Below are 14,659 nucleotides of genomic sequence, written 5' to 3'. Positions count from 1 at the left end.
CTTCATATGAAGTAATTTTGGCTTTGTCGTCATAAATTTATTCTCATTATAAATGGTTGAATATGCTTGTCAGCTTCCAACAAAGCAGTTTGAATGCTCTAGTTCTCGGTTTCTTGGTTCTCATGTTTATAAGTACTTGTCTGCTGTCACATGAACGCACGTTGGATTGTGGCCGTCTCGTGTTGACTGAGTACACGATCCTGTACAGAAATTGATTGATGGCATATTCCGCCTTCGGAATGCCTTTTAACGTTCCACCTCCAGAGGGCCTCTGGATACCTATGCTTATGTAAGGATATAAGTTTTAGGTCTGAATCTACTAAATTGCTATACCTGTTTCAATATTAGTCCTTCTCTGTGTGATCTTTCTTTCTTTCTTTCTCCTCCGGTTTTTGTTTGTTTGTTTGTTTTTGCTTTTGTTTTTAGACTGGCCGGGTACTCTACACTTGCTTTCAATCCATACAGGCCCAAAAGAGCTCCGAGTAAGTATGACAAGCGTGTATGTATGTATTGGTGGGTTAATTTTCATTCCAGGGAATTGATTGTTTAACTTTATTTCTCTCACTAGGAAGACAATAATTCTGTAAGTCTACTTATACCCATTAACATCTCCGTAAGATGTAAGAATCTCTTTAGCACCTGGGATTTTAGGGATCTAGAATGCTAGGATCATTTAAACTGTTCATTGCAATGGCACCATAAAAGCCCTTTCCTGAAGTTATTCTAAAATGAGTTACTACATTCCTTCCTCTTGTGAATTGTAAGACAAAGACTGAGTATGCAAAGTATTATAGATTTCTTGTCCTTGCTGTGCCATACACTTGGTTTCAGACTTACAGTATCTTATTTAAATGTTTGCATAGGTTAGTTTCCTCAGTTAAATTCAATTCAACCTGAATTAGCAAATCTCAGTACAGTGTGTGCTATATGCCAAGCACCATGGTACACTCTGAGAATACAGAGATGGAAGCCAAGTTCACTATCTAATTGGGAGACAGAAGCAGACAGTCTTACATTTTTTTCTCATATTTGTCAATGTATTATTATAGCATTGTTTGAAATAGCAAAGAATTGGAAAAAATAGATGTTAAGTACGGAACCAATTAAATAAATTATGATGCATCGAAATAATGGAATAATATGAAGCCATTAAAGAATATGAGGAAAGTCAATATTAATACAGAAATATCTGTTATATATATTGTCAAAAAAAAAGATAAGGTAGAAGAATAGTATGGAGAGCCTGCCACCATGTGTATAAAGATATGGAAGAGAAGTATGCACACAAACATACCAGCGCACTTGCTTGTAAATACATCAAATAAATATCTGGAAGGAAACACGTCAGTCACCTCAGCAGAGAGGAAATGGGAATGAGGGACACTTCATTGGACCTTTCACGTAGCTGTGGAATATAAAATCATACAGAAATATTAATCAAGAAACTTTAAAATTTTTCATTAAAGTAATAGATGCAAATGCATAAAAACATCACATGGTACAGAAGAACCTAGTCTCCCTCCTCAGAAGGAACCACTTTCTCCTATTTTGTTTTTGGTATTGATGTTTGTTTTCATATCTCTAAATAATATACTTTTCATACTCTTTCTTGATGTATTACTAGTAGACATTATCTATTCTTATTAAGTTATCTTGTGCTCACAGGGAGGATTTAGCTCACTTGCTCTTCTGTTGGTTACTTTTCTAATCGTAAAGTTTGTCCCTTTATTCTGTCAACAACAGACAATAGACAATATATTTTGGCTCCCTACTGTTACTTGTAGTTTTTACCATAAACCTTTATATTTTCACACTTGCACATATTTGTGTTCTGTGTTGTAACCATAATTGCATTTTCTGTGCTTTCTCTACTAGTGGACTCTAAGAGAATAAAATAAAGGGTCTATTTATTATGATTACGTAACGATTCTTCCATGTACAACCAAGCGGTGCAAAGTAGTATGATTCTGTTGCCTTTCTTGTATAGCCTTTGGCTTTTTCATGGAATTTTTGAGTGGCTTCTCTCTCCTAATTTTTCTGCCTTTATCACCTCACTGAGTTCCAGATTGTTAGAAGTTATATAAAAATCTTTGGAATCTCTACTTCAGGGAGTGAAGCCCTCCATCATCCTACCTTAGTCAGGGCCCATCCTGGGACTTTTGTTCATTATTCTCCTTGGTTAGATCCATTGTTGTCTGGATTTCGTGTCATCTTTCTTGGTTCACTCTTTCTAAGAAGGGTATGTGTTTGAGTCCTTTACCAATGTGATGCTTGTTCTTTTACAGGTGACTTTTTTTTTTGTTTTGTTTTCTCTGATAGCTTTTAGGAACTTCTGTATTCTTGATGTTGTGGAATTTTCTGTGATATATCCAGAGTGGGGATATTCTATGATTCAAACTGCTAGACACTGTCAGTCTGACAACACTTGTGTCACAGAAAATTCCACAACATCACGTGTCTCCCCAGATAGAGCAATCCCTATGCACCCAGTTCCTGGGAGGAGAAAATATTTATAATTCAATCCCATCCCACAATTTAAATTTTCTTCAAATGTAAATTGGTCTTTGGGGAATAATTTCTCATTCTTTCTGTTAGTTTCCTTTCTCTCCAGTTTGACTCTAGATACCATTGAAGTATTGGGAAGATGAAGTAAACGAACTTATGCTGTAGGGAAAGGAGACTTCCTGGTCTCGTGCTGGTTTTGGGAACCAAGGCAAGAGTCCTTCCATTCATGGCTACTGCTCACCTTCATTTACCCAATGCGCCTCCTCTCTCATGGGCCTGCAGCCCCAACATAAGGAGATACCTTAACAGCCTCCTCTCCTATGACTTCCTCTCTCGCCCCATAGGTTAATAGGACAGATGTGTCATATCCTTTTCTCTGTTCTTTGATAATGCCTTCCCCTGTTTTCCCTTTCTCTTTCTAGAGCTCCTATTAGTCAGATATTAAGTTTCCTCTATTGTCAAAAGAACTCTTTTGACTCCTATTTTCTGCCTCTTTTTTCATTGTTCTAATTTCTCAGGTATATTTGCGATTTTATTTTCCAACCCTTTCATTTTATCAATTTAATATTTTTAACTTCTAAGAGATTTTTCCTTATTTAGTGGATATTTCTATTTCTATTCTTACTTTATTGATATAATATTGAAGTGTTAAGTTTTCTTCTGTTTTTTTTCCAGTTTTTTCTGTTTCTTATTTTTTATTATACTCTATAAACATTTTATGATTTATATTTTTAAATCTTTATTTTCATCCTCTTTTAATAATGAGGCAGCACAACATGAGAGATAGCTCATTATCTGTGGCCTTAGCTTGTCAACAGGAGGCTTCATTTTAGGGTGAGTGGGTTGAGAGCCAGCCATTTTTCTGGGGGATCGCTCAGTGTTAGATTTCCGGTATCTTGCTCTGGGATACCAATCCTGACAATTGCTGTGATCACAGTTTATTCCATTAGTTAGGAGAACTCTTGCTGCTAATGATGAGGATGATGATGGTGATGATGATTTTGGCTTAAGAATGGAAGCCTGCTTACTAGATATTTTGTGTATACTGAGTCCCAAATGTGGAAGAGCACGAAAGGGGAATAACTAGAGTCCCAAATTTCTGTCAGGAAGACCAAAAGGGCTGTAGTCTCCAGGAACTTACACAAAGGTAGGAGTGTGTTAAAGCCAACGTCATAATGTTGTCTCTACATTTCTGGGCCCACTTGTGAGCCATGTGTGCATGGACCTGATCCTAATTAGCATAAATGAAAACTGGATGAACTGGTAGACACCGCACAGGTCCCATACTAACCACTGGGTGGCAAACATGCAGGAAATATTAGAAAGGCTCTGAAAGCTGAACTGACATTGGAACCACAGCCCACTGTGGAAATTTCAACCGGAACTTAATTAGGCAGATGGCCTACGAAAACAAAAGCAACATTCTCTGTAGACTATAAACAAGATCCAGTGTATCACTTAAAAAATATTCAGAATCACTTGGCATGTGAAGAACCACAAGTGTCAACTTGCATGGAAAACAGTGATCAGCAGATGTCAACACTGAGATAACAGTGATGTAGGAATGATCTGATAAAAGCTTTAAAGCAACTATTATAAAAATGTTTTTAAAAATCACAAATATCTCCTGCAACAAATGTTTAAATAGAAAGTCTCAGCAAACAAATGCAAGACCGAAAGAAGCAAGTGCAAACTTTAGAACTGAAAAATACAAGACTCACTGGATGCACTTGATAGCAGAATGGAGATGACAGAGGAAAGAGTAAAATTGACGATAGATTAATAGAAATGATCCAATCTGAATAGAAGAAAAAGATATTGACTAAAAAGTTGAATAAAGACAGTGATATCAACAAAAATGGCAGAGTAGGAAACGTCATGTTTTCCACAAAAGCAGCAAATAATCTGGCAAAAACTGTCAAAATCATCTTTTATTGGAACTGTAAAAACTAATCAAAACTTTATAGCAATCAGGCAAATGCTTAAGGAAAAATATCACAATCTCACATTTAAGGAAATCTCTGTTGAGTCACTCAATGTCCACTAAGCTAACAGGACAGAAATCTCAGTGGCTACACATAACAAAGAAAGATCATGTAAAATTAGTTCAAGAAGTAGCTTAAAGTTATTAAACACACAAAATTAGATAAATCGAGTAGCAACAATAAACCCTGGGGAGGGGGCAGAATCTGATTTCCACAGTTACCACATTATAATATCCGGTTTTAACAATAAAAAAGGCATTCAAAGAAACAAATTTGGGGCCATAAACAGGAAAAAGGAATTAATAAAAACATTCCTGGAGGAAACCCAGACATTAGCCTTACTAGACAAAGACTTTTAATCGCCTGTTTCAAATATCCTCAAAGGACACTTGTGGGGATGAGCACTGAGTGTTATGTGGAAACTAATTTGACAATAAACTATTTGTAAAAAAATAAATAAATAAAATAAAATAAAATATCCTCAAAAAGCTAAAAGGAAACTATGTACAAAGAACTAAAGAAAACCATGAGAATGTCAGAGGATGTCAAACAGAATATCAATGAAGAGATAAATTATAAAAAGGAACCAAACAGGGATTCCATAATGAGAAGTACAATAACTGAAATGAAAAATTCAGTAGAGAGGTTCAATAGCAGATTTGAGAAAATAAAAGAAAATCGATTGAGATTGCTGTCTGAGGAGCAGAGAATAAAAACAATGAAGAACATTAAACAGAGCCTAAGAGACCCATGGAGCACCTTAAAACATTATTAATATACTCAAATAGGAGTCTCAGTACAAGATGAGAGAAAGGAGCAGAAAATATACATGAAGGAATAATGGTCAATACCTTCCAAACTTTAATGAAAAGCATGAATCTACACACTTAAGAGTCTCAAAGGACTCCAAGCAGGAACATCTCAAGGAGATTGACATTGAGACATATTATAATCAAAGTGTTGGAAGCCAACGGCAAAGAGAATCTGGAAAACACGAGAGAAGTGACTCATTACATACAAGGGATTCTTTAAAAAATTTTTTTTAATGTTTATTTGAGAGAGACAGCATGAGTGAGGGAGGGACAGAGAGAGAGAGAGAGAAAGAGAGAGAATCCAAAGCAGGGGAGAGAGAGAGAGAATCCAAAGAAGGCTCCAGGCTCTGAGCTGTCAGCACAGAGACTGATGCGGGGCTTGAACCCCGAACTGCGAGATCATCACCTGAGCTGAAGTCAGACGCTTAATCGACTGAGCCACCCAGGCGCCCCATACAAGGGATTCTTAATAAGATTGAGAGGCAGTTTTTCATTAGAAACCACGGAGGCCAGAAGGTAGTAGGATGACATAGTCTAATATGCTGATAGGGAAAAAAAAAAAAAAAAAGAACAAAACTGCCAAGTAAGAAATCTGTATTGGCAGAATTATCCTCTTAAAATGAAAGAGAAATTGATATTCCCAGGTAAACAAAACCGAGAGTAATTTTACTAGTAGGTCTGCCTTACAGGAATTGCTAAGGTGAGGCTTTCGGGCTAACATGAAAGAACACTTATTTGTTAACTAACTGGGATTTAAATTAAAAAAAAAAAATGAAAGGATACTTGACAGTGACTTGAATCCATACAAAGAAATAAAGAATAGCAGAAAGATAACTCCATAGCTTAATATAAAACTCAATATGAATGTATTAATTTTCAGTTTGTAGCTCCTCTTTTTATCCCTATAGGATTTAAAAGGCAACTACATAAAGCAATATTTGTTAATCGAAGTTGATAGACACATATGTATAAAGATGTGATTTTTAATAATAACCTAAAAGGATGGGAATGGAGCTAGATAAGAATGTGTATATGGCTGAAACTAAGTTGCTATTGATTTCAATTAGATTGTCATAAATTAATATGTTAATTGTAATTTCCAGGGCAACCACTGAGGAAATGTCTTTCTAATAAAAAAGAAGGTAGTAATGGAGGCACTGAGGAACAAAAAAATATATGACATATAGAAAACAAATAGCAAAATGGCAGAATTCTTTATCAATTATATTAAATGTAAATATAAGGAAACTCTCCAATTGAAAGACAGCAATTGGCAGAATGGATAAAAGCAAAATAACTATCTGCAGATGACTCACTTTAGATCCAAAGACAAAGGTAGTTTGAAAGTAAAAGAATATAAAGAATATAAAATCCCAAACAAGTTCCCCAAAGCTATTAGAGATAATAAAGAAATTCAGGAAAGCTGGAGTGTTCAAAATCAATGTACAAAAATCAGTTGTATTTCTGCACACCAGTAAGCAACAATCCATATAGGAAATTAAGGAAACAATTTATAGTAGTATCCAAAATAATAAAATACTGAGGAAAAAATTTAACCAAGGAAGAGAGAGACTTGTAAAGTTAAAAATAGAATACACTGCTGAAAGAAACTAAAGAACACCTAAATAAATCAAAAGGCATCCCATGTTCATAGATTGGAAGATTCAGTATGACTAAGGTGACAGTACTTCCCAAAGAGACTTACAGATTCATATAATACCTATTAAGGTTCTAATGGCCCATTTTACAGAAATGGAAAAGATGATCCTAAAATTCATAGAATATTGAAAAAGAACAAAGTTGGTGGAAACACACTTCAAATTTCAAACTTACTACAAAGTTTCAGTAACCAAAACAGTGTAGATCTGGCATAAGTATAGACATATAAATCAGTGGAATAGAATTAAGAGTCCAGAAGTAAACCTGTATACCTATGGCCAATTGATTTTCAACATGGGTGTCAATGTCATTCGATGAGGAAAGAATAGTCTGTTCAACAAGTGGTGCTGGGACAACTGGATATCCACATCTAGTATAAACAAAAATTAACTTAAAATAGATCAATGACCTAAGTAGAAGAGCTGAAACCATAAAACACTTAGAAGAAAACATAAGGGTAAATCATGACATCAGATTTTAGGTGGAATCTTAGATATGACACCAAAAGCGTGAATAATGAAAGAAAACATCAAGTGGATTAAAAAATTAAAAACTCTTGTGCCTCCAAAGACATTATCAAGAAAGTGGAAGGATAACCTACAGAATAGGAGAAAATACTTGCAAGTCCTATCTTATGGCCCTAGCATTCAGAGTATGTAAGGAAGCCTTACAGGTCAACATCAACAGGACAAACAACTGAACTTACAAATGGACAAAGGATTTGAATAGACCTTTATAAAGAGGATGTACAGATGGCCAGCAAGTACATGATAAAATGCTCAACATCATTAGTCATTTGGAAAATGCCAATCAAAACTAAAATGGGATACCACCTCACATTGGCTAAGTTGAGCATAATTTAAAAAAAAATTAACATTTATTTTTAAGAGACAGAGAGAGAGAGACAGAGCACAAGTGGGGGGGGTGGACGCAGAGAGAGAAGGAGACACAGAATCCAAAGCAGGCTCCAGGCTCCGAGCCATCAGCACAGAGCCCAGTGCAGGGCTCGAACTCACAAACTGTGAGATCATGACCTGAGCCGAAGTCAGATGCTTAACCGACTGAGCTACCCAGGCGCCCCGAGCATAATTTTTTAAATGGAAAATAATTTGGCAAAGGTGTGGAGAAATTGGAACCTTCAGATGTTGCTGGTCAGAATGTAGAATGGTATGGCTATTGTGGAAAACAGTTTGGTGGTTTTTCCAAAAAGTTAAAAATAGAATTATCTTATGATCAAGTAATTGTATTCCTAGGTACATACCCAGAGGAGTTAAAAGCATACACTCAGATATATGCTTTTACGTGAATATTCATAGCAGCAGTATTCACAATAGCTAAAAGATGGAAACGACCCAGATGTTCATCAACTGATGAATGGATAAGCTAAATATAGTTCAGTTGTCCCTTGAACAGCATGCAGAATAAGGGTGCCAACTCCCCATGCAGTAAAAAATCCACATATAACTTTTGACTCCCCCAAAACTTAACTCCTAATAGCCTACTATTAACCAGAAATCTTACTGATGACATAAACAGTCAATTAACACATATTTTGTAATATAATATACTGTATTCTTACAGTAAAGTAAGCTACAGAAAAGAAAATGTTAATAAATTTATAAGAGAAAATACATTTATAATACTGTAGTGTATTAAGAAAAATCTGTATATAAGTGTATCCAGACAGTTAACCTATGTTGTTTAAGGGTCCACTATATATCACATGGAATACTACTCATCCATAGAAAAGGAATGAAGTGCTGAAACATGCTACAGCATAGAAAAACCTTTTTTTTTTTTTTTTTTTTTTTTAATTTTGATAGAAGGAGAGAGACAGCATGAGCAGGGGAGGGTCAGAGAGAGAGGGAGACACAGTATCTGAAACGGGCTCCAGGCTCTGAGCTGTCTGTCAGCACAGAGCCCGACATGGGGCTCGAACCCACAAACCGTGAGATCATGACCTGAGCTGAAGTCGGACGCTTAACCGACCGAGCCACCCAGGCGCCCCTACAGCACGGAAAAATCTTGAAAACATTATGCTAAGTGAAAGAAGCCAAACACAAAAGGTCACCTATTGTATGATTTCATTTATATAAAGTATTCAGAATAGCTAAATCCATAGAGACAGCAAATTGGTGGTTGGCATGGGCTGAAGGGTAGAAGACTGGGTAGCAGGTATTTGATAGTTAGGGGTTGTGGTCCCACAAAGTTGTGCATGTACTAAGTCCTGAATTGTTCACTTTAGAATGGTTAATTTTATGTTCTATGAACTTCATCTTAATTTTTTTAAATGGGCAAAGGACTTGGTAGACATTTCTCCAAGGAAGATAAATAAATGGCCAATAAGCATGCAAAAAGCTGCCCAACATCATTAGTCCTTAGGGAAATACAAATTAAAACCATAATGATTACATACTATCTCCACCTACTGGCTAGCTATAATTGTTTTTGATGAAAAATAATATGTCACCAAAGCTGTGGAGAAAGTGGAAAAGTTTGGTGATTCCTCAACGGTTTACATTTAGAATTAACTTATGACCTAGCAATCTACTTTTAGGTTTATACCAGAGAGAATTGAAAACAAGTGTTCAAATAAAAACTTGTACTTGGATGCTGATAGCATTTTTCATAATAGACAAAAAATAGAAACAGCTCTCATGTCCATCAACTGATAAATGGATAAAGAAAATGTAGTGTATCCATGTAATGGGGCTTTTCAGTTATAAAAAGGAATGAAGTGCTGAGAAGTGCTACAATATGGATGAACCCTGATTACCTGCTAAGTGGAAGAAGCCTGATACAAAAAGCCACATGGTACAAAATATCCAGAATAGGCAAATCTGTAGAGACAAAAAGTAGATGAGGGAAGAGAGGCAAATTGAGAATTTATTTGTTCATTATCGCTGCCATAAGAAAATATCACAGGCTTGGGTGGCTTAAACAACAGAAATGTATTTTCTTATAGGTCTGGAGGCTAGATGTTGGCAGGTTTGATTTCTCCTCAGCTCTCCTTGGCTTGCAGATGGCTGGCTGCCTTCTCACTGTGCCTTCACCTGACATTTCCTCTCTGTGTACACACCCTTGGTGTCATTTTGTGTGCCCAATTTCCCCCTTCTTATCGGGGTGCTGGTCAGACAGGATTAGGGCCTGACTTTATGGCCACATTTACTTTAATCACCCCTTTAAAGGCCTCTCTCCTAATACAGCCACATTTTGTGGTTCAGGTCATTAGGGCTTCAACATATGAAAGGGGGAGGGCACAATTTAGACCATAACAGGAAGTGACTGCCTGATAAGTACGGGCTTTCTTTTTGAGGTGATAAAAATAGGGAATTAGTGGTAATGGTTACAACAACATTGTGAATGTACAAAATGTCACTGAGTCACATATTTAAAAATGGTTAAAGTGATGAATTTTATGTTTTCTGAATGATGAATTTTATGTTTTCTGAATTTTACCTCAATTTAAAAAAAAGAGCAGAGCCAGAGAGAACTTTAGATTAAAAGGTCTGTCATGTCATTGTGGTCCCAGAAGTAGAATAGAAATAATATGAAGTAGAGTAGAAATAAGATGGTGCTGAGGAAAGTCCACTCTCTCTGTACTGCAAGTCTTAGCGAGTGCAATCATGCAAGAAATAAAGGCATACACGGGGCGCCTGGGTGGCTTGGTCGGTTAAGCGTCCGACTTTCGCGTAGGTCATGATCTCGCGGTTCGTGGGTTCGAGCCCCGCGTCGGGCTCTGTGCTGACTGCCAGCTCAGAGCCTGGAGCCTATTTCAGAGTCTGTATCTCCCTCTCTCTCTGACCCTCCCCTGCTCACGCTGTCTCNCCTCTCTCTCTGACCCTCCCCTGCTCACGCTGTCTCTCTCTCTCTCCTAGAAATAAATAAAAATATTAAAAAAAAAAAGAAAGGCATACACTAGAAAGGAATAAATAAATTAACCCCTATTTGCATAGGGCATGGTTGTTTATGTAGAAAACCCCAAGGAATCAAAGAAATTCTTAGAACTAATAATTGAACGATGTCACAGAACACATAGTGAATGCATAATAAAAAATCATGTCTGTATATGTTAGTAATATAAAACTAGAAACAAAATTTTAACAGGACCATTTATATTTCCAAAAATAAAATAGGTATAAATTTATCAAAACATGTACCAAATGTTTATGCTTAAAACCATAAAACATTGATGAGAGAAATGAAAGAACACCTAATTAACTGTAAATACACACCATGTTTATGGATTGGAAGACTCGTCATAATAAAGATTTAGTTCTCAATGTATAAATTTAGAACAATAGCAATCAAAATTTCAGCAAGATTTTTTCTGTAAAGACAAACTGATTCTAAAATTTATATGGAAAAGCAAAAGGACTTGCATAACGTAAAACAATTTTGAAATGGAAGAATAAGGTTGGAGGAATTGCACTACCTAGTTTTAAGTCTTGCTATGAAACTACAATAACTGGTACTGAGTAATGGGATAAATACCTACATCAGTGGAACAGAATGCAGTTGAGAAATAGACCCACACAGAGATGACCAATTGATGTTACACAAAACCGAAAAACCTAACAGTGAAGAAAGGATAGCGTTTTCTACAAATGGCATTAGACAGACTACCATATACAAAATAATGTCAATCTAAACCTTACATCAAACTTCATATAAAAGGGGATCGTAGGTCCAAATAGAAAACGTAAATAAAACTGAAAGTTTTATAGGAAAAGAGAAAATCTGATGTTTGGTTTGCCGCCAGCTTATACATGGACCCAAACGTGTTTTCCATAGAAGAAAAATGTGATAAATGAGACTTCATCAAAATTAAAAACTTGGCTGAATGAAAGAAACTTTCAAGAGAATAAAAAGACTACAGAATGAGCAAATCACATATCTGACAATAGACTTGTATCTAGACTCTATAAACAACTCTGAAAACTCAACAAACAGCAAACAACCCAATTAAGAAACGGGCAAGAGACACGAACTGATACTTCAGCAAGGACATAAGGATAGCCAAAAAGCACATGAAAAGACAGTGACCGTCACTAGCTAGTAGGAAAATGAAAATGGAAGCCCTGGTGAGGTACCCCGACATCCCTAGGAGAGTCACTAAAACATACACAGAACCAAGTGCTGGCAAGGCTGCACAATGATAGTCACTTCAGAGAACCGTGTGACTCAGCAGTCTTTGTTATCCGCCAGAGATAAATGAACACAGCTTCACACACAATCCTGTGTGCATGCTTATAGCAGCTTTATCATAAGTGCCGTAAAGTAGAAACAACCAAATTCCTTCGATAGGTGAGGGGATTACCAAACTCTAAGACAATGGAGAACTACTCAACAATAAAAAGGAGTGAATTTTCGATAATAGGCAACAACGTGTGAGATTTGCGGAGGCTGAGTGGAAGAAGGCTACCTGCTGTATGATTGCATTTGTATGATATTCTGAAAAAGACAAAATTACAGGAATAGAGAACAAGTCAGTGGTTATGAGGGCTTATGGACGGGGGACAGGATGTGAGTGTAAAGGGATACCGTGAGGGAGTTTTTTAGGGTGGTTGATGGAAAATGTATGCTTGTTAATGTTCCTGGAATCTATGTGTTAAAATTCTTTGAACTGTATTCCCTACACTTTTGACTACATGACAAAATTAAAACAAGTTATAGGTCATTAGTACATTTGTGACATAATTTGAAAATCCAAAGGAAATGGGTGATTTCTTAGGAAATATTTGGTCACATATACCAAAGTTGACTTAAAAATAGAAAGCCTAATTTGTGCAAATATCAGAGTTGAGACTGAAGATGATGATTAAGGATCTATGATTTTAAAAGGCATCAGGCTTATGTGGATTTACAGCTGAATTCTGAGTAACCTTTGAAGGATTGATGGTTCTGATTCGGTTTACACATTTTGCCAGACCATTCAGAAAGGTTAAAAGTTCCCCAATTTTTAAAAAATAACTAGAATAGTTTTAACACCAAAACCTGATAGAAAGAGGAAACCACTGGGGCGCCTGGGTGGCTCTGTCGGTTAAGTGTCTGACTTCAGCTCGGGTCATGATCTTGCAGTTCGTGGGTTCAAGCCCCATGTCGGGATCTGTGCTGACAGCTCAGAGCCTGAGCTTGCTTTGAATTCTGTGTGTGTCTCTCTCTCTGCCCTCCACTGCTCGTGCTGTCTGTCTGTCTCTCTCAGATATGAGTAAACATTTAAAAACAGAAAGGGAAAAAAAAGAAGAACAAGGAAACTACTGACCAGTGTCACTCTTTATAGATGTAAAAATTCAGAATAAAATACCAACAAATCAAATATAACAGTGTTATTAGGGAATAATACAGAATGAGCAAGTTCAGTTTAAGCCAGAAATACAAGGTTCCTTCTGCTTCAGGAAATCTAAACGTAATACGTAATGTACTTCATTACGTCAACAGATTAGGGGAGAAAACCATAGATATTGGGACGACATTGACAAAAGTCGTTGCTAATGGAAACTGTCAGGTTCTTGATGTGCCTCCTCTCATTTAATTTTCCCAAAAACCTGTGCCCCCTTTTACTGATGAGGAAATGAGTTCAGAGATTGAGACTTGCTCAAACCTGGCATACAGGGCCTTTCTGAATGTCACACATCACTTTTTGCCAATCTGACAGCCTAACAGTAAATAGTGTGCCCATCTCAGTTGCCCATTCATATCCTTGGCTTCATTTTCTGTAGAGTTGTTGGTTTCTTTTCATGCTGATTTGCACAATTTCTTTATATGTTCTGGAAATCTCATCCTCTGTCAGGTGTGTTCTAAATATTTACCGCCAGACCGACTTTGTTATCATTTTATTTATGCCTTTTGTCCCTCTTCTTTAAAAGACCTTTCTTGGGGCGCCTGGGTGGCTTAGTCGGTTAAGCGTCCTACTGCTTAGGTCATGATCTCGCGGTTTTTGGGTTCGGGCCCCGCGTCGGGCTCTGTGCTGACTGCCTGCTCAGAGCCTGGAGCCTGTTTCAGAGTCTGTGTCTCCCTCTCTCTCTGACCCTCCCCTGCTCACGCTCTCTCTCTCTCTCTCTCTCTCTCTCTCTCCTAGAAATAAATAAAACATTAAAAAAAAATTTTTTAAATAAAAAATAAAAGACCTTTCTTTTCCTCAAGGCCATAAATATAGGCTTAGGTTTTTTCTTTTATTGTTTCAGTTTCGTCTGGAACTTAACTTAGTTAACCTCTTGTAGTCAGATCTCTAGTTGTCCCCCCACGGCACTGATTTGTGACCACAAAGTAACATGGAAACAGGCAGTGGCTGAGGGCATGTGGCCTTAAGCCAGCCCACCTCTTTTGAGTCCTGAAGGCACCTTTAACTAGGTGTGTGACTTTGGGAAAGGAATGTGAAGGGCTGAGAGCATATGGGGTGAGGATGGGGGAGAGTGGGAGCCACTGTGGCTTAGACGTCCTGTGCCCACAATTAGGGACCACTCCATCCTGTCCCCATGCCAGGGGCAGGGCCCAGGAACAAGAAGCATGTGTACTTGAGTCTCGGCTGTGGCTCTTACTTGTACCCTCCTAACCCAGGTGCAGGAAACCACCCAGGACATTTTATCAGAAGCCAAGCCCACTTGGTCACACACCCGATGGTCCAGCTTTCTCAGGTTTCAAGGGGAACTGACCTAGAACCCTAATCCATGAAGGAGAAAGGGTTTTGATAATCCT

General features: G+C 37.2%; 1 protein-coding gene across 6 annotated transcripts in view; it reads left to right on the top strand.

Moving 5' to 3' along the window:
- The window catches only part of BRCC3 (BRCA1/BRCA2-containing complex subunit 3), a 56,247-nt gene that overhangs the window by 16,847 nt on the left and 24,741 nt on the right, over positions 1-14,659 (top strand). For all 6 annotated transcript variants that reach the window (XM_039222682.1, XM_039222683.1, XM_039222684.1 and 3 more), the window contains one exon: positions 427-482. In XM_039222682.1, the coding sequence (XP_039078613.1) occupies positions 427-482 (56 nt within the window). The remainder of the gene's footprint in view (positions 1-426; positions 483-14,659) is intronic.

This window comes from Hyaena hyaena, unplaced genomic scaffold (genome assembly GCF_003009895.1).
Source record: "Hyaena hyaena isolate Hyena2069 unplaced genomic scaffold, ASM300989v1 scaffold_1178, whole genome shotgun sequence".
NCBI lineage: Eukaryota > Metazoa > Chordata > Mammalia > Carnivora > Hyaenidae > Hyaena > Hyaena hyaena.
This window is presented reverse-complemented; position numbering and strand designations above follow the sequence as displayed.